This window comes from Ambystoma mexicanum, chromosome 11 (genome assembly GCF_040938575.1).
Source record: "Ambystoma mexicanum isolate Mex_15411 chromosome 11, UKY_AmexF1_1, whole genome shotgun sequence".
Lineage (NCBI taxonomy): Eukaryota > Metazoa > Chordata > Amphibia > Caudata > Ambystomatidae > Ambystoma > Ambystoma mexicanum.
In genome coordinates, this window is record NC_090934.1 from 929,896,251 (window position 1) to 929,923,994 (window position 27,744).

The window sequence follows — 27,744 nt, forward strand, 5'->3', positions numbered from 1 at the left end:
TTGGGTCTCTCCAATGCCGCTGCCCACCCCCTTACTCTGCCTCCGTACACTTCAATATTATCAGGGATTAAAGAGAGGATGAATGGGAGAAGGTGACTGTCTCCAGGTATAGAAGGGAGGGCAGATGGGTAGAAAACGGGAAATGTTAGATTAAGCTTTGTCTGCCACAGTACAAGTAACTGAATCTATAAAAGGACATTTTGTTCCCTCAAGAAAAGGCATTTTACTCTCCGCATGAGTGATGAAAGCGAGCTTCTTGTATGGCATCATGATAACGAGGCAACCGTGGAAATATTGCAGCGTACTTACCAGTTCGAGTGGGCCAAACAGGAAGTGAACCAACTCTGCAGAACTTGGGTTCAGGATGTGCCTTTTTAATTTGGCCTGTAAAAAAAAAGAAGAACGGAGAGGTCTTTACTCTCTACTGAAAAGGAACAGAAAACGGACTCAGTGGCACTGGGCCCAATGCATGTGCCATGGAATGGTCAATATCCTATATGGTACAAACATTCTTTGTGCTTATTTTATTTAAGGCTCGGCACGTAGGAAGCTGTCCCTCTAGGACATTTTTCAAGGAATGCCAACACCGCCTTTGGTACAAATGCAGACACCGTTCAGGCACAACAAGTTTGCAAATAGTCTTTTTTGTGACGGAATGAAATTGGGCATCAGAGAGAAACAGAACTGCATGTCAAAGAAATTACAGACAAACTGAAATCTGCACATTTAACTTTCTCCACGAAACCATGGCAACACAGGGCCTCCACCCACTGTCTTCAGGGTTTCCTTTCTCTGCAGAGGTTCTCTAGTCATCTTTAGAATGGCACATTACAGCGGCGTGTCCAGACTCTTGACTGGGGTGGGCCAAGTGGGGCACTGACTTATGCACGGGTGGCATGAAGTATGAGCGCACACACACATAATGATCATAGTTTAGGATAATGGAGTGGCACCTGGGGTGGCCAATCAGATTCCAGGGGGAGAACGTGCCACCCCAGGCCACTCCCTGGACACGCCACTGAGTAAGTACTCCCAGGACCAAGTTAGCGCTCATGACTACAGGTGTGGGCATTAAAAGCACCAAAAACCAACTCGATGACCAAAGAAAGGGCCTTTAACATTGGCACGGCAAATGATGTGCATTTATGCTCAGTGCCAGTGAATAACACCATGAGTGCCCGGCCCCTTAGGCAAGTGGTCTGTTTAGATTTCATGTTCGAGTTTTGCGCGCCGAAAGGTAGCCAGAAGGCGATTGGGAGGAATAGGAAAGCATTCCAGAGGTGCAGCTGGCAGGCGTGGGGTGCAGCGAGTCATCAGGATCCACCACCAAATAGTGCCCACATTACAAGCATGCAGATTGTTGGCGATGTGCCCAATGTTCCACTCAGTGATGCTAATATAAGAAAATATTCTCCATGGAGTTGGCACTCGCTGTGGGGCTGGTGGATCACTAAATAGTGGAACCTGAGCACAAGAGATTGAATCTGTGTCGAGAGACGAAAACATCGTTAGGCAAAAAATATCTTTACGTGCAGAAAAATCGACCACACTGTTAGAACATACGAGACAGAGCCATCAGTTGCATAAAATATGCATAGATGAAAATGGACAACACGGGCACTGTGGGGAAGCAGGGAATATGCAACATTGCTTGCTGGAATGTGCAGAGTGCTGGAGGAGGTGTGGACATTGGAGATGCAGTCCGAACACAATAATTGAGAGAGGATGCAAGCGAAAAGCAACATAGAAAGAATTAGACAATGCTTTAATAGATCACTCCTAGGGGAAAATGGGGTAAATTATAATGTTAGGCAAAATGAGCTACAAGAGGGTGCACGTTGCCTGTGTTGGGTTGATAAAGCTATGCATAAAATACCTGTGTCCTCTAAGGCAAAGGACTTTCTGCCGCAACAAACATGCGTTGGAGCCAATTGCCATTACCCACAATGCATCGCTCAGTGGCTATTTACTGGAGGGCACCTTCCAGGGATGGCTACTGTGTGATGCTGTGGAATATGTGGCGTGTTAGCTCAAATGCCTATGGGACTCATTCCTATGCCTAGGAGTGTTTTTTCATGCATTACCCACCGTAACATTGATGGTGTTCTGTAATGAATGCATTATGTTAATGAATTCAAAATGTAGTCTAGTTGCAACCAAAGATGATGCCCTGGAACACTTGGTTGATTGTGTGAGAGTTTCTTTCGATATGTATTTCTTTGTCCGGTCTTCTCTGAGCACGGATTGCGACAGTCTTGGTTCCCTTTACTGCAAGGGAAGCGGGTCCAAGGGCAGGCATTGTGTCAACGCCATGTCTTTTCTCTTGTTGCTGTAATAGCATTTAACCACTTCCCTCTTGGTGTAGGGATTGTGTGTGCTGTGGTTTCTTGCAGCTTCCTTTAGTGCCGAAAGCTCTACCAACCAGCCCAGTGGCATATTACCCAGGACAGCAACCTTCACAAATCACCAGGCACTCCAGCTCTGCCAAGATTCCCCCAGGCCATACCCCTTTTAGAGGTGGACGATATGCAATATGCACATGCTGGCTACCACTGAATGCGGACCCCCTCCAAATAGTAGAAATCTGCCCTGAGGATGGGATTACATGATCATGCTGACGACACATCACCTGACCCCCAACTACACCGAAAACAGACAGGGGTAAAGCCGATGTGAATTCATTTTTCAACGCGATAAAACAATAGATTGACTTAATTTACCCAAAGGCTGATTTCAAAAAGGTGGATGCTAATACCATCAACGCACAGACGACCCCGGTTTAGAACATGGTCTCCAAAATCAAGATACTAGGATTCTTCGTCAACACATCTCCTAGAACCACCATGATCAGAGACAGTCAAAGCCACACATAACTATCTGACACAGAGCTGGCAAATCCTAGCAAGCCTCTGGCAAGATCACCTGGCTGTTGCTGGCAGATCAACTGTGTAATCAGCATCAGACTACGGCAACGTGCTCTAGGTCAGCATTGCATAAGTGCATACATTCTAGAATACACAGTGGGCAGCAGTTAGAATTGTGTTGTGAGCTGTGGTAGCACGTTCTTTCCACATATCACTCACCCTCAAAGAACTACTCCGGGCACCTTGCTCACGCTGGCAGCATGACATAGTGCCAACAAAATAAAAATACTACACACACACACACACAAACACCCACACCCCATAGAAGCCTAGTCACCCATCTCAAGCAGCAGAGCAGAGGGTGCCTTTTCTCACTTTGGGACTTATGACCCTGGCATCCAAACAAGGTAATATCAAAGACACAACAGGTTTTTAAAACTTAACTCAGGATTACCTGGGCTATTTTAATCTTATCTACAACACGAATTAAAATGAAGGTTTCTCTTGGCCTCACCTCATAAAGACTCATCACCTGGATACCTTCTTGCTTTGGTACTTACTACAGAATACTAACATAGCACAGTAAATGTGTAAAACTGAAATACTGGCCTTCTCCTTAAACAAAGTCCTAATTTCACTCCTTACTAGCTTGGGTTAAATGTTGAGCAGTCTCCAGTGCGGTGTCAATTCTAGGTTCCGGGATAGAAGTTGATCAATAGAAACCACAGGATTGTGCATTTCATCCATTAGACATACTGTCTACAAATTCCCCATTTCGGTTCCCAGCCCACTGAATTTCGGAAAGGATTTTGGCAATTATCTCTTGCCGCAGGGAAATCCTACAAGATGGGAATTAAAACTTTAATAGGGAATCATCCCCCAGAGCTGGCCCGATTGTTACCTTTGTGAACCCGAAGCCACCCACCAACCTTGAAACCTCCATGTTACACCATTCTCACCCTCTATCAGTCACGAGAGCTACCAGCCTCACAATATCTAAGTAACTGACACCCAGTTATGCATCTCCACACACATCAGAGTCCCGCAGCCACAATATCGAAATCCACTCAAAGTTCTATTCTAGTCCAGATCCTGCAGAAAGAGCCCCACGCAGCTACGCTCCACTCTGCCTCCAGCCCATTGCGCTTATTTACACACAGCAAATGCACACACCTGGCCATCAGCGGGATCCCTTTCGTTGGAACGTTGATGGAGCAGGTGAAGTATAGAAGGCTCCCTCCTCTTAGCATTCTCTTAGTGAGGTTTTGTCAATTCCAGCAGTTACTTCATATCTGGCGTTGTGTGGGTTTTGGATTTCTGAATCATGCCCATGCAGGTGCAAAAGGCAAAACCCTATGACTTTTCAGGATCCGTGGCAATCCAGATAAATTGCCAAATTTCCCTGGGATTCCTTTCCTGGAGTGGATTCCCCAAAAACATATGTCACCATATATGACGGTTGAGGGAGAGGGGATTTGCTGAGTAGAATGGGTTTTAAAAGAGACAAAGAAAAGTATATAGAAATACCTAACAAGCATTGATAAAGCAATAGATTTGTTGTATATGTACGTGGAGGTGAGTGAGATGGGGTAATAATGGAGAGTGGAGGGATGGATAACCTCGGATGCGGTTGTGTGCGTCAGTTTTTATATACACTATGGTTGCAGGATTTTGAATATGTGTTTGTTTGCGGCGTTGAATGAAAGGGTGCCTAAGTGTTGCAGCATAGACATGACTCGATATGCCATCATATGAACATGTACTCCAAACATATGACACATATTGTCATAGTATGCATAGATATCGAACCACATGACATGCAATGCAATAATGTGGCCAGTTATTCATGCCACATTGCAGGTATTAACATCATATGATCAACTGCTTCCCAACACATTGCAATTAATTACATCGTATGCACACGTAGTGACAAATTGCAATGGTTTGGCCTGATACTCTTGACTAAAGCCAGGTATTTGGCCTGTGCAAGAACTAATATCATATGCCAGGAATGGTCATCTTATGATTTTGCAAAATCTCCATATGTCAGGGTTTGCCATTGCATTGCCAGGTATTCCCAACACATGCCAGGTGATGCCATTGTTTGCCCATGTAGGGTCGGACGATATGGACTAAAAGTCATATCTCAATATTTTTGGGCTGAATGGGGACATACGATATATATCTCCATATTATTTATGTGAATTTAATGCTCAGTTGTGAGATGCCAAAAGTACTAATACTGAACATTAAATGCAAAACACAACTCTTACATGAATTGTCAGTTACCCTCACCCCCAAATTGCAATTGATTCAAAAGAACATCATCTCAAAAATAATGGCAATACTAACCAATAAATGCAAGTAGGATACACATCACTCACTGAATTAGGCCTTAAATCACAGTTTGTCATAGCAATTCATCATCATCATCTTAATTTAATGGGTGACAGATACATTTAATCATATATCTCAATGTTATCAATATTGTCTAATTCTATATTGCTTTTGAAAATATATCAATATATCTCCAAAACGCGATATATCGCCCAGCCCTATGCCCATGTACTCTTACTTCATCCCTTTGTGCCGCCATGAACCTTAGTATGCCCTTCACGGACATGTGGCTGCATCACATGCCCAGGTATTCATGCCATAGGTCCAGTTGCTCATATATTATGAAACAGTTACTTATTTGAATTGTTCTTTGAAGTATCTTGTATACAAATTGGTCCATTACAAAGCAGCTCCAGATGCAGAAGGGTAACGGCTACCATCAACGTGATTGACAGTGCTCTTAACATTCTCGATGATGGCCATCCTTGCCTCCTGGTTTTCAACAAACTCTCGGTAGCATTCAACACAGTAGACCACCAAACTCGCACTGACATGGGATCAGGTAGATTGTCCTCAGATGGTTCAAATCCTACCTTGCTAACAGCCACCAATTCATCCAAATGAATTCCTCTAGATCACCAACTCTACAAATCACCCATGAAGTCCTGCAAGGATCCATCACTTTCCCACTGATGATCTTACATGGAACTGCCTGGAACACTGCTGGCTGCACACAACATCCACCAGTTTGCAGATGACGCACAGTTCTACTTCACAATATCCTGCATCAAACCCATCCACAGGCTCAAGGCCTGCCTTACGTTGATCCAGTCCTGCATGTCCAGTGTTTACCCGAGGTTCAACTCCTCCAAGAACAAATTCCTACTTCTGAGTAGCAACTCTGACCACCCTGACATCCAGACCTCTCTCTCCACTGTGAACATCAAGGGCCTCACACCCCAAATATCCACCTGTGCCACATCCCTTGGGTTCGACATTGGAAGACACCTTTCCTTCAAGCAGCACATATCAAGGAAGACTAATGGCTTGGTTCCAACTTTATCTCTGGGGTAAATCAAGCCCTCCATCTCAGAAGACAACTTCAGATCTGCTGTGCAAGCACTTGTCCTCTCCCACCTGGATGGTCGATGGGGGCAATACCCTTCTGGAAGGCCTTACGGCGACTACCCTGCAACCAGTGACCTACATGCTGCAGCATGACTCAAAGGACTAACTGCACGGCTGCACAAACAGACAGACAGACAGACAGAAATGCAGACACAGACACATGCACACACATTCACTCACATGTTTGCACAGAATGATGAGACCATCACTGAAAACATTTGGTAAGGGACTCTCGAGATGCCTGAAACCTGTAGACATATGCAGGACACTTAGCTGGGGTGGTGGGTCCTGAATAGTGGAGGCCCTTACGCTACAGCATATACACAACACACACTAGAATGCACATGCAGAGACACAGGCGAACATACACTAATAAACTTACATGCAGAGAACAGTACTGCTATATGTCAAGGTATACACGCCATATGTCAATGTCCGGGTACTTCCACCTGATAACAGGTATTCTACGCCCAGCTAGCACCATCAAATGCCCAAGTACTCCCCATATGATACATACGTGCCTTTGTTCACAAATTTGCATTGAGACTTTGAGAGGTACACACAATAATCTGAAAGTTAGTTGATATTCCAGAAACCTAAGGGGATCAAGAGAGGGGGTGGAAGAGGAAGGTGTGCAGAGAGCAGGGAAAGGATGGGCGAGGGAGGAAGGGTTTGAAAACATATAGCGGAGAAAACTTTCAAACGTTCCTTACACTCAGTTGACGGAATACAAGATAAACATACATGCATCCAGCTGCCAAAGGAAGCAACAATATCTCAATGAAGTCTGTTCCCAAGGATGAGCAGTGTTCATTGAATCAGCATGCACTCAACCAGAATGTACCAGATTGCTACCAGTTCTTCATATATCACCACAGGCTTCCAAACAGCTATTGGTCACATTTTATAAAACTATCTAAGGTTTAATCCATGTGGCAGTTATCTATCCAGTGTCCTCCAGAGTCATTAAGTTAGATAACCACAGGGGCCCAGCCCTCCACCGACAGTGCCTTTGTGACATAACCTGTGCCCCCATCAGTCAGCAATTTGGTTGACTTCTTGCTTGATGTAATGAACTTGAGAGAGCACGTGATCTGATAAGAGCACTCTGGTTCATGGTGGGTTTGGATAGTTTACAAATCCTCCAACAAGGTTCACTGGTGGAAGGATATTGTGAATAAGGGTCTGTATACTTTTGATGGTAAATGGCCAACCAGTGACTTACTCTGTATCATTCTACTTTCCCGGGGCTCCACAAAACTGTCAATATGTTGATCCCACCTTGCCATGGTACATCCCTTTATATGTAAGTGCTTCAGAAACTCACCCCTCAAACTCCAATGACCCCGTTTCTTCTATTAAAGCAAATCTTCCATCAAGTACCAGATTTTCGTTGTGGATCTTATAAGGTCTGGCCCAATTACCCCATCTCAATGGGGAGCCAACTACACAAATAGTACTGTTGCTCCACAACAATGTCCTTCTTGAGTTCAGATACAAACTCTCTGGCAGGGCATTGAGAGTGGACTGGGCTTTTTTAAATTTACCCTAAACACAGGGAAATCTAGTGGGCTACGGTCCCATATGCATAGGTCCCACTCACGCTCCTCAGTGGATGCACATGTTATGTATAACTGTATCCATGGGGGATCTAAAGGGAGGGCCCAGGAGAAGGCGTCCCCACCCCATAGCAATGTACACATGGTAAGCAGGGTTTTGACAAAAATGTGTAGGTTATAACTTGTGCATACCTTTATTGGGTCAAAATGTCAGCAACATGGATCACATATCCTATGTTTACGGCTCTAGGGTATGGACAGCCTAAACAATGCCTGATGGGAGAGAAGGTGGGGGGATGAGTGTAACTCAACAGCAATGGTTTTATGAATGTCCGTCATCAAGGCTGCACCACAGCCCTCTCTTGTATGATATTTGATTGATGTTGGGGATATGTTGACCTAATGAATGCATACACATGATAAAACCTTCCAATTTCCTTTTCTGGGGTGACATTGGGGATATGTTGACCCAAAAAATGTAGACATATTCAGTTTCTAGAGTGCTTTCCAAATGTAAATTATACTTGCATGCAATAGGTGTATTGTAGAAGTTCAATGTTTCCCTGAGCCCTGGTTCTCTCTAGGCTTGACTATTGCAACAGCCTCCTCCTCAATCTACCTTCTTCTACTCTGAGACCCCTTCAGCTAATCCAGAATAGAACAGCGAGACTTATTCTCGGCCTTATCCCCAGGGGACCGCATCTCTCCTGCCCTAAAAAGCCTCCACTGGCTCCAGGTTGCTGGACGGATCGAATTTAAATCCTTTTGCATCATCCACAAGGTTGTCTGGGACTCGGGGGGGGGGGGGGGCACTCTATCTGCAACTCTCTCTTACCAAATACTCTCCTTCTAGACCTATGCTTCTCTGGCAGCAATTCTCTGTGTGTAAAGCGTTTAGCTAAACAGAGAGCAGGAGGTTGCTCGCTTTCCTCAGCTGGATCCCTCCTCTGGAACAGCCCCCCCCTCCCGCTGCATCTTGTGCAAGCCCTTATGAAGCTCCGAAACCACCTCAAGACTCTCCTCTTTTCCTCCTCCTTCCCTTCTTCCTTCCTCTGCTAATCCTACAGTTGCTATAAATTCGTGTATTGGACCCTTATGCATCCCCTGGGCCTCTGACCATTCACAACCAATCTCCCCAGGATCTGCATTCCTTCAGCACTTCCCTCAGCCCACCCTCTGCACTGGAGATTCACACTTTTCACCCAACGCGGTTCCTGGCCGCATAGCACTTACCATACCTTGCACTTCATCTGCGGCTCACCCTCGAGCACAAACACCACAGCACCTACCCCACTGCCCTCTTCCTTTCTGCACTTGCACGTTCGGAATACACACAAGGCATATTGGGTTTGGTCGTCCCTTCCCCCTCTGTATTTTATCTGTATTTAAGTGTACTGCTATACCATGTTCCTTCCCTCCTGCCCTGTGGGCGCTTTGAAACGGAATGTCTTTCCTGTATAAGGGCCTAACAAGCAAACAAACAAATAAATAAATAGGTCAGTCAACAATACACATGACCGAAAATTCAAGTTATCATATGTTCCCATAAAGGGGACTCAGGCACCCGGATTCTGAACAAATGCGGGAGCCCCTTGCCTGGCTAGAAATGCTTTGTGGCAAGAGGAAAAGTATGAGAGTTTAAGAACACACAGTTACCTAAGGACTTTAAGCATCTTGCATCCCACCATTGGCATGTAGCCTTTCCAAATAATGTCTGAGGTAGGTCTGCCTACTTGTTTTTAAAAAGGACGTTTGTAAAAAGGCAAAAGGCAGCAGAGTTAAAATAATAGTGTAGAAGACGTGGGGAGCAGTTCGAAATGTAATCAGCTCTGCCCTTCCCAGGATAAATAAAATGGGGAAAAGGTTTGCATTGTTTTAAAATGCTTGCAACATGCAGTCAATATTAATGTGGACAGTTCCTGCGCTCTTTAGGGCTCCGGACCCTTAAGTAATTAATGTGCTTCCACGCCAGACGTCTTTATTACCAAACCTGATCAAGTTACACTACTTAATAAGGAGAAAGAACCATGTTTTTGACTTATTCAGTGAACGCCCTGCTTGTGAGGCGCAGTCGTTGATGGTCTGCAAGATGTGCCTTCTAGGCCTGTCTTTGCAATAACTGTAATGCTCTTACTAGATCTGACTACACACAATAAAGGCTGTAATGCGATAAGAAACAAATGACAGCCTGTGGTTACAGCAATGGCGGGAGAGACATGGCCGCCGGTAAACATGGACAACTTGGGATTAGATACTGACAGAACCCAACTACTCCAAACCCTGAAAAAAAAGGGCCACAAAATACCCTGCATCCAAGGCCATCAAACCCATTGACACATCCCTGTGATGGCTGTTGGCCAAGACATGGTAGACCACTCGTGCATTATCTGCAACAATTTCCACTTGACAAACCCTTTTTGGAATGGGTGAACTGAAGGCTGCAATACCAGGGTCATACTGTTTCCCTGTGTCCACACATCAACTGTGCAGTCCTGAATTACATGGGCGATCTTTGGATACCTCCCTGTTTTCCTACCCTCGTTAAGAAGGGCTGCAATAGGAGCATCCTCTGGCCTCACATTTCTCAGTGGATTCCTAGCACACAAGATCTAGGTAGTGGGTATAACCATTCTCTGATGGCCTTTTCTAGATCGGCAGAAATGCCATCTGGTCCGGGTGTCTTACCCAACTACATTACAATGATGGGCACAACCACATCTATTTTCTTAAATGCCCAGTTGACTCCGAATCCACTTCCATAGCCAGGCGCGACACTGCATCTTTATCAAGGAATGTATCTTTTTGGTTGAGAGTCTGAGTCAAAATGTAGAAGTGGAGAATTTGCATAGCATTTTCAACTTTTCTGGTGGCTAATCCGTTATGTTTCTCAACCATCACAATTTAAACTCTGTCAGATTTCAGGGTGAGCTATCTCTCTAGTAGTGTCTATGTCCTACTGTCTCACAGTTGTGATGTTGCTTTATCTTCAGCAACCAGGTTTCCTGACCTTCAACGAAAAGATTGCGTTATAGTCAGAGCTTCATTTCCATAATTCTATTTGGAAAGTAACGGGTTTTTGGATTATAAAATCAGATGCTCCACCTTTGAAATCGCTTATTTTAATATCCTCAGTTTTGTATTGGGAACCCGTTTTTTACCACCTCCCTTAGCGAAGCCTTGAAGGTGCCCCACTTATTGGCATAATCAGTGTCTGTTGGACGTCACGTTTGGAAAATTCCTATATCCCCATCTACACAGTCAGTGCTGCTCCAGAAGGATTATTATATGTGTTACTCATGTAACTGGAAATGGAAGTCCTCACTTAAACAGAGAATATCAGTACTTGCATATGTGGGCTACTAGCACCCTGGAGGCAAGCAGGCGGTCTCTTTGACGAATTGGGGTGATTTTCCTGTGATGGAAATGTTCGAGGGAGAAATGACCGAAGATTATTTGCTCGAAATAATCTTCATTAATTTCTTCCCTGGACAATCCCGATGTGCCCAAACCCCAACCCAAACCCCCAACCACACCTTTACACACTCCCCGAACACACCCCTACCCCCTTACTTACCTTCCGTCACACAGTGTCCCTGTGACACCTGTTCCCTTTCACTTCAGTGATCGGGATCTGGCGCCACAGGGTCCTTTTTTTTGTTGGGTCAGCTGCGGGTGTGTCCCCCGCTCACTGTACCATATGGTGAGCGGGGTGTTGCGGGAGACACTCCAGCAGCCTTTTTCTCTCTTTTTTTGTCGGGTCAGCTGCGGGGGCGTCCCCCACAACCCCCGCTCACTGTACTGCATAGTATGGTGAGCGGGGTGTTGCGAGGGACACCCCCGCAGTTTTTGTTTTTTCTACCTACACCCCCAAATAGATGTCATATGAACATTTAGTCAGTAGGACATTTGGTGGTATCTATTTTCAGTAATCTGGTGGTGTAGGTCATTTGGAATTGGTCATTTTGACTGAATCTGACATATAGGTTATTGAATAACAGGTGAATTGCTTGGCATGCAGGTTCTGAAACAGATCAGTTAATTTGGTAAGTTTAAGAAAATATCGAAAGCAACAAGTACACTCTAGCTTTTACATATAGCTTCAAAGAGCCATTTACAAGGAGGTCAAAGTCAGGTCGCCTCTCAGCTCAATCCCTTTCACTGTTAATTCCCAAAAATGGGGTGCGGCTGACCCCTATCTTTGTACAAAGTTAGTAAATGTTCCTCTGACTTTTACTTTCACTCAGACATATCTAGCATCCTTAAAAGGGTCTTCCCCTAGTACCATATCATTAGATTTCTAGGACATAAGCTAATTATCCCATTTCAATGCCTGCTGAAGGAGAAACACACTATGTCAATAACACCACCATTTCTTCCCAGTACCATGAGCTTCAGAGTGTATGTCTTGGAGCATCAGCATGTCTGTTTTATGTCTATGCAAGTAGTCCAGGATTGTAGACCTTTTTAAGAGGTGTAGTAGGGAATTTACTTTAAGCCTGTATCACCATCTATACTTTATGATCGAGTTACGGTACCGTTATTGACCCCGGAGTCCCTTTGCGGGTCCCGTCCTAAACGCCTGCTAAAAGCAGGCGTTAAGGAAGGACCTGCAAAGGGAACTCGTAGTAGGGCGGTAAGGGTTTAACGGCACCGGTCTCGTTACCGGTGACCGTTAACTCTTACCGCCCTACTCGGAATGAGGCCCAGTATGTCAATAACACCACAATTTCTTCCCAGTACCATGAGCTTCACATTGTATGTCTTGGAGCATCAGCATGTCTTTTTTATGTCTATATATGTAGTCAGGATTGTAGACCTTTTTAAGAGGTGTGGTAGGGCATTTACTTTAAGCCTGTATCACCATCTATACTTTATGATCGAGTTATGGTGCCGTTATAGACCGACGCTTACTCTCGGCTGTTTCCTTATGGCAGTGGCAGAGGCATTCCTTCCCACGTTAACCTTGCTACATTTTCTTTGCAATGCTGCAATGTGAACAAACACAAATAAGTAGCACACTATCCTTTGGACTAGAGCAGTAAAATGACCATGTGGGGAACTGGAGCAGCAAGTAGGCCAACACATTCTTGCAAGCGCTGACCCACAGAGGCGCAGGCAGGGTAGGGCCTAAGGGGCAAAGCCCACCCAAAATCTGTAAATGCCCACTAACAAGCGCTGTGTGGGCATTTACAGATATTTTTGTCAGTGCATTGGGCCCAGCTACATTAGCTGCAGGCCCCATTTGCTAGACAATCCTGGCTACCCCTCTGCTGGCCCACCGCCCCAGAGTTATTTTCAACTTCTGAAGATCTACTGGTAGTATATTTACTCCAGCTAACTAGCACCCCAGAGAGTGAATCCTCTGAGTGATAAGCCGTAGCCACGCGCATGTCATATTACCGCGTGAGAAAGGAATCCCTGGGTGGCCATATGAAATGTTCAGCAAAGATCATTTAACAATGACACAGGAGTCTGAGAACCTAGGTCTATAAGCAGGGGTGGACTGGGAACTAAAAGAGGCCCTGGAAATAATTACTGGGGACCAAAAGAGGCCCTGGAAATAATGTTCAAAGTGGCCCCATATGACACATTTTCAGCAAGCTCAATGCTTTTCCTATGAGAACATTTGGAAATGCCACACAAAAGAGGCCCAGGGGGCAGAGGCCCACCGGGAAATCTCCAGAGTTCCCTATAGGCCAGTCCACCCCTGTCTATAAGCCTAATCCAGTAGCCACTTTGCGCATGTGCCACACCACAAATTGTCCAACATATCTATGTGCTGCAAGCACAAATTAAAGATATTTACAGTACATCACCTTACCACCATCGTATGCATCAAATTAGCCACCCGCCTGTCTCCAACTAACTGGACGCTGATCATCGGATAATCACAACTAATTGTATAGGCAGATTTTGACCCGGATGTGTAAGTGGGCAGCTCAATGTCTCCCTGTTCCTAAAAAGACTTCCAGAACTCATTGAATTCAACTTTCATGACGGTGTTTGTATCTTTGCTCTTCCAAGAGTGTGTACATTTTTAGAAATGTGTTGCTGATCTGGACCATCTCCTGAGAAACGACCTGATCGAGAAATACTTGAACTTCTACAACCATAGAAGAGGGATTCTCATATGACCATGTTCTGCTCCATAGCTTGAATTGACCATGCACCTTATGGGATGGCACCCAGAGAGCCTTGTCCTCTTTGAATATCAATGAAAAGAGGGCTTTAGAGAGCTTTGGTATTAGCTCCTTCGTGTATTCTCTATAGCTCTTGTCACTAGTCTACGTGGGAAACAAACTACTGACTCAGAAGATACAATTAATAGTCCCCTTATTACAACCAAAAAGGTTCAACACCAGAGTTAAAAGTAGCTAACAGGAAAGTCCCTCTGTCAGCCAAACAAAGTCTCTCAGGATGTGCGCCAAGTCCTCTTGTTGCAGAGTGGTGCAATCTCTGTGCGGTAACTTGATGTAGGCATGCCAGGGTCCTGTACCCAGGGCTATTTTGCACCCAGTCCCCTCCAGAAGTCCCCTCTTGATGTACCATTGCAAGGCATCCAGCAGCTGTAAGTTTAGGTTGTTATTTTCAGGGCCTTGAAGTTCGATCCAGGAGTTCCTGCTATCAGTTGCTAGTTCTCAAGCCACACCTCCAGCTTCTGGGCTATACATGCAAGTCTCCTTTCCCCTCGCCTTTCTGACTTGACAGTAGCCTGCCTGTCATGCTCTTGTTCCTTCTCCCAACATTTGGTCCTACGTAGGGCTGACCTGGCACGATAGGGCCTATCAGCTCTTGAGGTCTTTACCACTACCCATACCAGCTGTTAGGACATTCTCCTAGGGTTCATATCCTCCTCCTATTGTTGCCACATCCTATTGCCCCTTCCTCTTTTTGCTACCTCCCACAGACTCTTACCACCTTGCCCGAGTACAACCACCCCTCTAGATCTTCCCTACCTCCTCTTGATGTTACCATCTCTAGAATCTAACCACCTGCTCCTGACTCTTTCTTCCACGATCTCCCTTCCAACAGCCTTCATTCCTCCACAATCCTTGCATCGCACTCCAAATTCATCCCACTGCCAGCCGCAACCTCAGCGACCAACCCACACTGAGCACTTCAAGTGTTCACCCCTTACCCTGTTTGGGCCTTTTACTGAGGGTTTGTGCATGTGAGCGGGAGCCTGGGGTTGGGGTTGGCTGTCTTCCTTGAATACACCAGGGTTGGCTTTGGCTGAGACGGTTGTACCAATCGTATATCTGTTTTGTCCTCCATGCTGGAAATTAGACTTGGCCCTCTCATCCTCCAGGATGCTGCGTGAACTGGACTGTGGGTTACAATGTTTCCAGCATTTGAATTACAGGTTGGATATTCACCGAGTAAGCTTTCTATATCGTCTGATGTACTGGTAGCACTGTGCGAGCAGGGGCATAATACTTTATTTCCCCAGTGTACGATTTCATAGCCAGGGAATACTGGAGTTGTTATGCTGCATCCTTTGCCAGTTTATTTGTGTTTGGGATGGTGTAGGCTTAAAACATTGTATATGCCGAATTGCAGTGTTTGTTGCGGGTCCCGTGGACCTTCAGACATAATTCCTTTGATGTCCTTTTCTGTAGGGAGAATTGGGTCCGGCTAGTCTGAGCTTTAGGCTCTCTCAGTTGCAGAAAGCCTTTCTTTTTTAGTTTGAAGCCTATTATCAAGGTTTAGGTCAGGTGTAAACCTTTAGGAGCTGGTATAATCTAATGGGGCAGTGGGGTGGGGCGAGACCAGACCTTTGGGTCTGGTCTATGGTGAGCCAATGTGATGTCCCTGCGATACATCAGGAAAAAGGGTAAGGTGGTTCAGTAATCTACCCTGTACCACCTTTGTCTCCAAATACGCTGGCTTGGTGTGGCATCTGGGCCCAAGAGTCAGCTTCTTGGCAGTGAACACAATCAGGCTGGGGACATTGCCACATCCTCTTCTTTTAGTTCATTTGATAGGTGAAAGAAACTGTGGTTATACTGGTGGATGTGATTTTGTAGTTCTGCATGTGATTATTGTATTGCTGTGATCATGACCACCACCGGTTGCATTATGTCCGCTGATCCCTTGCGATCATCGATTTTCATTCGTTAGTCGGACACGGTCATTGTGTGGTTGCTAAATTCCCACTTCCCAATGGCCATCTCCTCCTGTAGGTTTTCACTGTTTATTTATGCAGTAATCCTTGTTTTATTAAGTGCCGAATGCAGCCACGTCGTTACACAGTATTAACATTTGTTCCTCCAATTTCCTAAACAGAAGGTCGGGAGAGAGCAGTGTTTTGGCACATGGTTTTGCCTCGGGATTGAGGGAGTCAGGGGGTTTCCTGCCTCCTGATCCAAGTTTCTGATAGTTCTTCAGGATCCTCCCTACAGGAAGCTGCCAATGCTTTTTCTCCCAAACGTCAGGGATCTAATATGTAGAGAGAGGCATATTCATGGTCTTCCATCACTCCAAGATGTCTGCACTACTCTGTCTGTTCTTTGTGTAGCTGTTCATTCACCCAAGATGGCTGCTCATGGATTCCATGATGCAGTAGTGCAAGAGGCCACATTCCCTGCCTGTACATTGCACTCAGTACCTGAGAGACTACTTGCTGTCCACACTCAGAGTTTGTCATTTCTAATAAGCCAGGTACACGACTGTGGCTTCTCTTGCTGGTGTTTAGCTTTGGGAGAAACAAACTAAGGCAGCCACAGATGGTAGGAATCACTGACCATCAATCATGGTCCTTCAATAAATAGTGCAGTCTACCCAATGACCATAAAGAGCTGCAACTCCAGCACTCAGAGATTCTGCTTTTGAGGGCCACTCCATGGAGTGTAGACCAGGTGAGCTGCTCTGGTTCAGCAGTAGGCAGACTACCTTTTTTAATACATCAGGCCAATTGTACCCACCAGATTTCACAGCCTTTGATGTGGCATTCAAACACTTATGGGTGTGGTGATGATTTACCTGGTGGTGGGCATCTTGTGCTAGGACTTCCAATACCCCTCTGCAATATTCCCAGGCATGCCCACCAGACGTTTTCTATTTCGTGTAGTCCATGACATGCCCACTTACTCAAATCATATGCCAGATAATGCCAACATATACCAGGACACAGGCATAACGTTCTAGGTAATTAAATTATTTGCCCGCATAATCATTTTATTTGCTTGGACATTTTATAATCATGTACTGTCGACAGATACCAGATATTGCAATCGTACAGGCAAAAACACACACACACACACACACACACACAAACACACGCGCACAGCCTCACAAAGTGGGACGCAGCCATGCGCTATTAGACATCCAGGCACTGATATACACAACTTTGCAATGTGCATTATAAAACACTCAGAGGTTTATGCTGGGACTCTAAATGGATGGTTAAGCGAACCAACACCAAATCAACTATTTAGCCTCCAATCAGCGAGCCTCAAGGTTGCACGCTGAAAAAGCAGCCACCATGTCTTGTGTTGGTGGTGCAGGATGCAGCCACTGTGTTGTGTGTCAGGGAAACTGTGACAAATCAACTTTCTGGGCCCCAGTGGTCCAGGGATGAATATTGGTTTCTAAACCATCAATCAGCCCCATACCTCTAGTACACCAGAAGGGATCCGAACAGATTGAAAACACAAGCAAATTATAAACCTTGTCCAATTTTGTAACTTGAATGGAACGCCAGGCTTATATCCAAAAGGTCGTGGATCGTTGGCTAGTTGAAACTCTGCGAAAATACAATTATCCAATGACAAAAGGGACTGACTCAAGGTTGTATGCAAATATCTACTTTATGATCACAAAAGACAGTTCTAGCACACTACGAAATACAACCCACCCTATAAAGGAATTCAGAGGACAGACAGTTTCAAAGAAGGAAAAGGGATGCACTATGGCTACTGACAGCAGGGTAGTCGGTATAGTAAATAATCAATAGTTCAAGTATACTTGGTTTCAACACAAAGGGAACAATGGGTCATCAAATGTCACTAGGGGCCTTCGGAGAAGTACCAGGGGGGACAGGACCACAATATGCCATGGGCTGTAGGAGTTCTTGGTGCTAGACAGGGTTGAGTCGGTTTCAGGGCACATAGTTCAAGACGGAAGACAGCTCCGGGTATCAGGCGGCACGCCAGGCACTTCAGCGAGCGAAGCCGGACGGATGGCTGCAGGCTGGCCTACATGGCAGATTGGGGTCAGGAATCGTCTCAGTGCTTGTCAGCGGTTCTGAAGCACTGGTCGAGGTGTTGCAAATGGCTTTAGCGACTTAACAGTCAGCGGTGCAGTCGCTTGCAGCAAGAGGGGCTCGAAAATGTCCTGTAAGGTGGACATCGGTTGATGCTTGTCGATTAACTCCTCCTAGCTTCTTTACTGGGCTTGTGTCATCCTTTAAGGCAGAAAGCCCAAAGCTGAGGAGAGTGTTGCAGGCAGCTGCCTTGTCCTTGGTTTGGTTCAGAGACGCTCTCTCTTGCACTTCCCGCCTAGGTGCTTGCTGCAGCGCCTAGTATGGCACGCTGTGTAATGGCTGGGTACTGGTTCTGGAGCTGCCAGAGGGTCCTTTGGATTTGGTATCTTCCTTTGTTCCCTCAGAGATGTTTAGGGGAGGGATCTTGCTTCCCTCTTGGAGGTCCTAGCCTTCCTTCACTGGTGGAAGATGTAAGGCAGACTGTACCTTCAGCCAGGGTTCAATTCTGAGTTCTTCTTTCTACTTCTGGTGAAGCCTTCAGATTATCTGCCATAAGACGGACTCAGCCCGCTTTTAAAGCCAAATGGACCACATGGTTTGGTGTAGGCTAAGCCTACCTTAATGAACCAATCCTGGGTCCCCACCAACAATCTCCTGTATGTGTGAGGTCATAACCAGAGAGCTTTGCAACAGAAAATGTAAAGGGGTAAACACATGTAATACTAAGACCCACCCATCTTCCCGTCTGTTGTGGATCAAAGGGTACCTCTGGTTAATGACGCTCTGATTAAAGCGGCAGGTCTCCTTTAAAATTGTGAGAGACCAGACTTTCTGGCTCCGTCAAACCACATATTCGTACCTTCTGAATGGGGGTTCCCTGCGGGGATGACTACTGTAAACTTGTAGTCACAGATATGACATTTCACTGTCAATCGATACTGAGGGCGGGAGCTGGCATCAGGTTGACACAGTGCATATGAAAGGGTGATGGGGTTTCATGTCTCCTTTGTTAGCCTCTGTAGCTAAGCCCCATGTGGGCCTGTTTGAATTAAGCTCTGATTAGTATGTGAATGCTGCCACCAGCTACATGGTTCAACAAAAAGACAGGACGGATCCATTGAGCCTTTGTTAATTAATTAGGCTGGCCATGCCAGGGTGATGCTTTGGCCCTCCCCCTTCCCATTGTGTACTCCACCTGTCAGATGCCAACTAAATAGGACAATTGGGGTCTGTGCCTTTAGGCCGTGTCCACCCAGAGTACACAGGTCTATGAGCATGTTGTGCGGTGAGCATAGGAAAATGTGTGCGGAGTAGCCCCACACATTTTCCAGAGGTTGGTCTATCATTCAATTTCATTTAAAATTTCAAAAAAGGCCCAAGCGAGCGTACACCCACCATGTGGATGGTCGAATTCCTCACAGGGAGGGTGGTAGGTCAGTGACAATTAGCTATTTTTGGATGCAGCAGTGCTGCACCCCTAACCCTCTGAACTAGGGAGCAATCACAAACAAGAGACCCAAAGAGAGGCTGAGTCCTGGATTTTCTCTAATGCTGAATTTCTCATGCGAGAAGTGAGCATTTTTACACCTTGAAAAAAAACATGTTCATCATTCATGCATTGACATGGTCACCGAATCACATGTCAATGCATACAGTAGTGCACACAAAGCCAGACATTAACAGTTATGGATACTAGGATGCTAAATAGTTGGGATAGTAGCAGCAGGCACAAATCAGCCCCCCTCCTCATAGTGGTGGTGGTGGTGGCAGCAGCAGTGGGACGGGATGCCTCTATTGTGCTTGGGAGAAGGGGATGGGATGTGGCCCCTGTGTTCTGTGTGCATTTGTGTGCTGTATGTGGTTATAATAAGCGGAATTAAAAGGAATCCACAAATGTGGGAGAAGCGCCGGGCATTCGGCACTGGCCCCATGCACCAGGAAGCATTCCCTGAAAAGAGTCTACATTACAGAGTGCACCATTACATCTCATAGATCTAGAATTTCTGAAGTGGGATGGACAGTATGTAGCATTTTAACATTATTTTAAATATGAACACACACGTCCCTGTATTGATCAGGGACCAATCCAGAGGTTAGACAAGGATCTTCTGCTGGCAAAAAACAGACTCAGGGCCCCATACAGGAGAGGGATACAAGGAAAATGACTTATTTGCTGGATGCATGCAAGAAAGATGTATCTTTCAGTAGCCAGACCTAAACATGACTGCTCTACGAGTCAACAGCGGTATGTCTCCACAAGCTAAGACAATCTGAAAGGGGATAATAAACATCAGAGACTGCATCTGCAGGCCTGCTGCCCTTCCAAACATATTGCAAATGCAACCGAATTATCACCTGGTATAGCCCGCCAGTCCTGGGAATATCAACATTAGCAACCCGACATAACATATGGGTGCTGAGGGTTTCTTTTTTGCGCTCAAAGCATTTTTCAACACAAAAAACTACAACCAAAATGGCCATTAGAAAATAGAAAGTCCCTTTTCCATTTTCATGGTGGCCTGCGGAGGATTGCAACAGCACAGATAGTGGCGGGGGGAAACGAGGTCACAGGTGAGTGCCAAGTTGTTTTTTTATTGGAAAAAAACAGCTCGTTTGGAACCTGGGGCTTTATTGCTGATTTTGGATCACATAACGAGAGACCTGAAAGCAAGGTACTCATTTGAACATGTTTTTAGCTCTCACACCTATAAAAACACAGGCACGACGGAAGTTGTCTCCCCCCGAACCCTCCCAAGAATTCACCCAGACTAAGGCATCATGCAGCTTTCCTTTCAATGGTCCCCTGTTAGCAGCTAGAGGTGGAGCTAAGAGGCCGACAGGAAGTGGCCAGAAGGTTCTGGGAGGGAAATGCAAAACACCTGAAAACACATACAGCCAATACCAAATAGACAATTTGTGGGTCGATTCCAAAACCATGTCCCTTTCATAGTAAGGTGAAATTCCTTTTTTAGAAAGGAGGAAATGAACATTGTACATAAACAGTAATTTGGGAGGAGTTCCATTTGTATGTTTGTTCGTAGGCTTAGTACTCTGCAATGTACTCACGTTGCACCAAATTCCAACCGTTCAAGCCATGCATTCAGTCGAGTTTTGCTGCTTACCAGAAGGTTGAGCGCCAGCTTGGTCTTCTGGAAGCAGTCTATGAACTCCTCTTCGGTGGGGGGCTTCGCTCTCAACGTCAGTACTCCCTCTGTAGAGCAGGGTAACGGGGCATTGTGGGGAGAGGAGGAGAGACAGAAGGATGATGAAGATCATTTTTAGCTAATGTCCTCTCCCTCCGACTGCACAATGGCCTCTAACAGGCGGACAATGCATACAATAGCAGACAACTGTTTGAGAAGACCTATATGCCCCAGCAAAAATCAAGCATCCAGAAACACCACAGAGCGTGCTTTTATTTTTTTAATGTCCGTTTTTGGGAAATCGGTAGGGACTGCTGTGAGTGATTTAAGAATTTAAGGGGGTCTTAAAACGCGTGTCTACATTTACAGTGATAATAGGTACATTCCATCCCTTTGAATTTAGTTTCCCGTAAGCAGCGATGATGGACATGGAGGAAGCCTTATGCCCTCACAATAGAGGTTTAGAATATTCTTTGGTAGTTTTAAAGTAAAACAATTTTTTTCAACTTTGTAAAAAATAGATTTTTTGTATTTTGTATGTGTTTCACAACACAGTGCGTTCCTTATGTTAAGATGCCACATTTTAATTTATTTGGGGATTCAAGCTAGCAAACAGGTCCTGATGAAGGCGTTTATGTCTGCCAAAATATAAACTACTTTTAGTGCCACGTCGAGCCTTCAATACAAAGTACAGAATTGTCCTCATCATTCCACACACACACTCTCACTCACTGTCGGATACAACCTCTAGTTATTTTCCCTATTATCCTACACACAACGTGAATTATGGTGCTCTTCTTTACTGACAGCTTATGTCATCAATGTGCTAATAATTGCTATTTTGCTCTCTTTTGATGAGATGCGCTAGTTTGTTGCTTTAGTTGATATTAACAATGTTCAAGTTTTGTTTTATACTTCGTAAACTTTGTTAGTAGTCATTAAATGTGCACACCAATGAATTGAACCAAGTAGTTTTAGTATTCTCCGTTTGTTTTTTTAAGCACGTACTGCCAATTGATGTAACTAAACTTAAATGTATTTAAGTGTTGACTATGAGAATTAAGACCTAGCATTGGCTGCAAATTTATTATAAACTATGTGGGCTTTTATGGAGTACAAATATGTGGTGTATACTGGCAGAGCATGCATCGTTTAATGTTGTAAGGTGCAACCTTTTGGGCACCAGAATAAAAAATGATTTAATGATTTAAGGTAAAAAAAAAAGGAATTGCTTTTCAGTAGTCGTTTTTTGTAGGGGCATTCTTTTGTTTTGTGAAAGTTTCATTACATGGCACGAAAACGGATACAAATCAATTTTAAAAAGATGTGTGAAATATATATTTAAGCAGTAAAAAAATATACTAAAGAAACACTATTCAAATATGCAAATTAAGTCAAAATAGGTCAATGCAGGTTCTAATCCCTCCGTTCATTCGAAGGAAATACATGATTCTCATGCATTCATTTATGAATTAATTCATATGTCAAGAATTCAATATAATGATAAAGTAAAAACATTGTTTGATTTTTACAACTTTTTATATTTTCCCGCCAGAGTATTACAAAACAAATGATCTAACTCAAAATATCTGAAAATCATGATGTGATTGTAAGCATGAGTTATAGTGCCACTTACTGGAGAGGAGCAGTATTGCCACTGAAATTACTTTCATTGATTTTTAGAATAAGGAAATCGGGTTAATGAGCATAAGCAGCTCTCTGGCTCGAGGGCTCATTTTGACCCTCTTGGACTGATTGCCTGCTAATTCTGGTGCACTTAAAGGCATTTGAGAAGGCCACTTCATTCGCAAAGGCAATCTATGCATTTGCGGGGGACTTAATTTCGGCGCAAATGATAAGCAGGCCAGCCCCCTTTCCTACATTCCTGGGTGTTGGGAGTGCATATTACAGTGACCAGCCCTTCAGGATCCTGTCATTGTTTGAGGGAAAGAACTGCAAGCGGTGGTCAGCGGTCTGTGATGATGCTGGTCTACAAATGAAAAGAACAAAATGCCTGAAATGCTCAGAAATAACCCACTTATGCGTTGTGCATCTCTTGCCCCTGGTCCATTTGTAGTTTCAGGGTGTGCTCTGAAATTCCCCCTTTACTGGGTGCTTCCTGTAATTGCACACATGAGTGGGAAAAGATCACCTGAATGTATGCATTGGTAATTTCTATCTTCTTTGTGAAATGGCCCCAAACCCTTTTCAAGCAGATGAAGTAAGGCTTTGAAATCGTGCTCACTGTATGTTTTGCTGGCGTTTTATGGCCTCCCATTCCATTGTTCTGCAGACCCCAACCCAGGCAGCTGGGACAGAGGGGTCATATTTAACAGCAGGAATGCAGGGCTATTTTGCCAAAGGTAGTGCAATGGTTTACTCGAGGCATGACGTGGGGCCGATGGAGGAAGTGGGGGCTCTCTTAGAGCTAGACTCTTGAACAGTTTAAGTATTCCAGGAATTGAGGATTTCTAGGAATGCAACAAAATAAGTGCCCAAGGGCAGATGTTCTTTAACTCATTACTCTGTGCCAGTGTGTCTTGGAGGGAAGATGGTGCATGACTGAGTGATGGGTGAGGTGAAAGGGTGCCATATAATCAATAGAGAACACAGCCCTGTTCAGATGAGGATATGCGAGCGGCTAAGCCCATCAACAGATGAGACCCCTTCTTTCAGCCGTGAAAGCGCCTCCATTATTACGCCTAGCCGGGCGATGGGTTGAGAGGCTTCCTTCCTACAGGCGATCTGTTTTATTTAGGGTGACCAGACGTCCCGGTTTTCCCGGGTCAGTCCCAGGAAATAGCCCTTCGTCCGGGGTCCCGGGAGTTTTTTAATTTAATTATCCCTGTCCCCAGGATTGGGTGGGTGCGTTAGGGTGGCCAACTTTTTTAGATCCTTTTGCGGGACACTTGCTCACATGGTGATGGCGTCACAGCGTCATTCATGTTTGGCACTCCCCATTTGTAATTTACACAATTCGTTAATGGCTCTTAACACCTAGCTTTATTGCAATGCAAATGGTGATGGTTACGTATTTTAACTGGAATCATGACCATCACGACCCCAGGAACAAAGCTTTAGCATTGGAATGAAGACAGGTGTCGGAGCGTTAGCAGCAAGACAAAGGGAGCCGGGGCCACGAAGCCACCCAGAGAAAGAAAACTGCAGGCAGCAGCAGGCGGCAGCGCCGTGGTGTGTAGATGACCACTTCAGTTTGCAGAGTGGCTGTGCTGGACGCAAGTTGTCCCGACTTGCTATCTCCCGACAGTCACACTCCAGGGACCAAAGCAAGTCGGGACAACCTGCGTACCGCACAGCCACTATGCAAACTGCGGGGCAGAGTCCCCAAATACAAAACGATCCTGCAAAATACAGGACAGTTGGCCTCCCTAGGGTGGGTGTGTACGGTCCCGGTTTTTGCCCGAAATCGGGCCTGGCGCAACCCTTCCTGCGTGTGAATGTGAGCATACACGCCCCCATTTCCTCCCCATTCCCCTACCTGGCCGCTGAGAGGAGTGTGTGCCTGTGAGCACACCCTGCAACAGGCCAGTGACATAGAAGTAGGACTAGAGTGTATAAGAGTCCTATTTGTGTTTACCATAGTCCTGCTTCTATGTACATTGCCTGTCCCGTTTTTTTCTTTTTTTTCTTGTCACCCTAGTTTAAACATCCAATGTACATAATCTCAACACGTGGTTAAAACAAGCACACTGTCCATAGTGACTGCAAACGAGCTATGGTCTCCAAGCCCCTGATGCTTGAGCCAATCTTCCTCACTCACTGACACTGAATGCCCGCCCTTTTAACGTATCCATGTCATTACAGGAAAGGGAAGTCAATTTGGAAATTGGTTCAACTGCAGCCCCATAGGAGCCGTTTGTGAAGAGCTGTGGAATTCGCTACCTCTGCATGGAATAACCAGCAGCCTCAAGGCCTGAGCATGCCTTGGATACTGACCCAGGGGAAGTACCATCGTGGCGCTGCAATGGGGCAAGAATGCATGTTTTTAGGTCCAATTTAGCATTTCTGGTGCCGATATGCTGGTGGCACTCTAAGCGGCTACCTAGAATTGCTTCTGTGTATTTGGCCCACATTTCAGCCTTACAGGCCTTAGCCAGTGAGGTGTGGCGTAAGATCAAGGTTGCGCTTCATTGATGCGGACACAGCGCCTAGAGGCATGAGTCGTTCTCTGCATATGTATTAACATAAGTGTACTGAAGGGTACACCGGATGCTGTGATATAAATACACATATATGTAGTCAAGGATTTAAGTGAGCCGGGGCTAGCCTGGGCGGAGTCCTGACAGTATAAATAAATGCTTTTTAGCGAATCCCCCTAATGATTTCTGCAATAGATAAAATTATGGGAAGTCGGCATTTTGCGGCTCAAATGTGTAGTGTGCATTCATAGTGCATGCAGATCACATTCACTGGGTGATGACGTGTTGCCGTTTTTGCCCGCTCATCCCCAAAGACGGCAACATGCTGTGATGGACAACAGGAGCAGGGCTGCTCCTTTGTTTCCTCTGGCCCAAGCTCACAGTCATTGACTGCTGCTAGCAGCAGACACAACAGGGTCCTCAGCAGCGTGGTATGCGACCATTAACAGGTGTTGAGTTCAACACCAACCTCTTGTGACAAACTGTTAGGCCTCATCACACCATTTTGTCTGCTGTTGGCTGCAGTTATTCAACCTGATTCTCACTTAAAGGAACGTTTTTATTGGCAACTTCATTTAATCACATTTTTTTTAAAAAAGAGGTTGGAATACCTGGTTTTGAAGGCGAACGTTGTGGAATGCGTTTTTCTTTAAAATAAATAAATAAATAAATAAATAAATAAATAAATAACAGGTTCTTAAGAATGAATAGCCTTTATACACAAATGTATAAAAGGTATCCACTCTGAAGATCCTGCGTTTTTTGTTTACTTTGCAAAAAAGCCTGCAGTGTTCACTTTAATAACTGGGTATTCCAATTCTCCGTAAAAAAGTGTTACTACTATATAGCGCATGCTCACCACTTAGGCCATGCCCCATGCAAGAGCCCCTCCCCCGACCCCCTCGATATCTTACCCCACTTAAAGCACTGCACGTAGTTCCCCCGTTGATCAGGCCTATCTTGGTAACGACTGCGCGTGTGGCATTGGCTGAGGTCCTGGGTATGGTCTATACTCTGCCTTTCGGTCAAAATGACGTTACTGCTGGACTATTGTAACTCCCTGTACTTATCCCAACCAACGGGCCTGCTCCAATGGCTCCAGCGTATGCAAAATCTAGCAGCCAGATTAGCCTCTGGCTCCCCCTATGGTGCCCATATCTCACCGGTGCTTCGCCGACTCCACTGGCTCCCTGTGGCACAGCGAGTTAAGTTTAAGTCACTGTGTATTGTTCACCGGGCAATCCATGGCTTAGGAGCGGAGTTCCTTCAATCCACATTTTCCTGATATATTCCAGAACGTAACCTCCGCTCTTCTACAATCAACCTACTTACGGTCCCCAGGTTTAACCGGGAAAGACTTGGCGGCAGAGCCTTTTCTATTGCCGCGGCCAAGCTTTGGAACACCCTTCCATCATCGCTAAAATCTTCTGCTAATCATCTGGCTTTCAGTAAAGCTTTGAAAACCACTCTGTTCTAGCTTTCTGCCTTTATTTTTTTTCCTTAGGTTGCAGCTTCCACACCAGCGCCATGATGCCTCTGGGCGACTGTGCGCTTTACAAATGTATATAACATAACATAACAGCTCCCAACTTGCTGAAGCTACCTGGGCATGCTAGTGTGAAGCCGCTTCTTGCACCGACACGTGTGTATGAGTGCAACCCATTTTCTCTGCTACTTTTGCTAGTTTTGGGGGCCGATGGTGCCAATCTAAATATTTAGGACATCCTTTATTTGTTGGTCAATTGGAAAATAAACTACATTCTTTTGCTGATTTTGGCCAAGCAGCAAGGCTGGGCATGCCAGCTGCTGAAGGCATAAGAACGAATGGCGCAGCAGGGACCCCTGGTGGCGAGCCAGAGCACACCATGGACTTATTTTCCCAAACCTGCACTTTGCCCAAGGAAAAAGGCCTCGCAGGCAAGTCTTTCTGGCTGGATGGTGGAGCAAGAGAAGGGGTGGGGGTCACAGAATAACCGATCGAAGGGAAGAATCACAGATTTTGCTCTGTGCTTCTACTAGCCAACTGACGATTATTGCTACTACGTCACAGGCACTGGCAAGGGTTGGAGCAGACGAGACCGGAAATAGGAACTAGATGGAGAGAAAAGGAGGAAGGATAGGTCATAGATAGACACGTGTTAATAATCATGTCTGGGGCTAGTTGTGTCAGAGTCCTGGAAGTTTCCAAAAAGTATTCTAGCGCAGGGGCTCTACTGGGCTCCTCCCTACAAACCCTATTAGAGTCAAACTCGCTGTGACAGCCCTTTCACGCCACAGGGCCACATGGTTAAAAGGCAACCGGTGGGGGTCAGTGCGTTTGATTCGAAAAAAGTGGGGAGAGGAACACCG

General features: G+C 45.4%; 1 protein-coding gene across 1 annotated transcript in view; it reads right to left on the reverse strand.

Moving 5' to 3' along the window:
* Positions 1–27,744, reverse strand: part of EPS8L2 (EPS8 signaling adaptor L2) — a 473,245-nt gene that overhangs the window by 59,438 nt on the left and 386,063 nt on the right. The window contains exons 11-12 of the mRNA XM_069624038.1: positions 21,215–21,303; positions 310–384 (exon numbers count right to left, since the gene is read on the reverse strand). Of these exons, the coding sequence (XP_069480139.1) occupies positions 310–384; positions 21,215–21,303 (164 nt within the window). The remainder of the gene's footprint in view (positions 1–309; positions 385–21,214; positions 21,304–27,744) is intronic.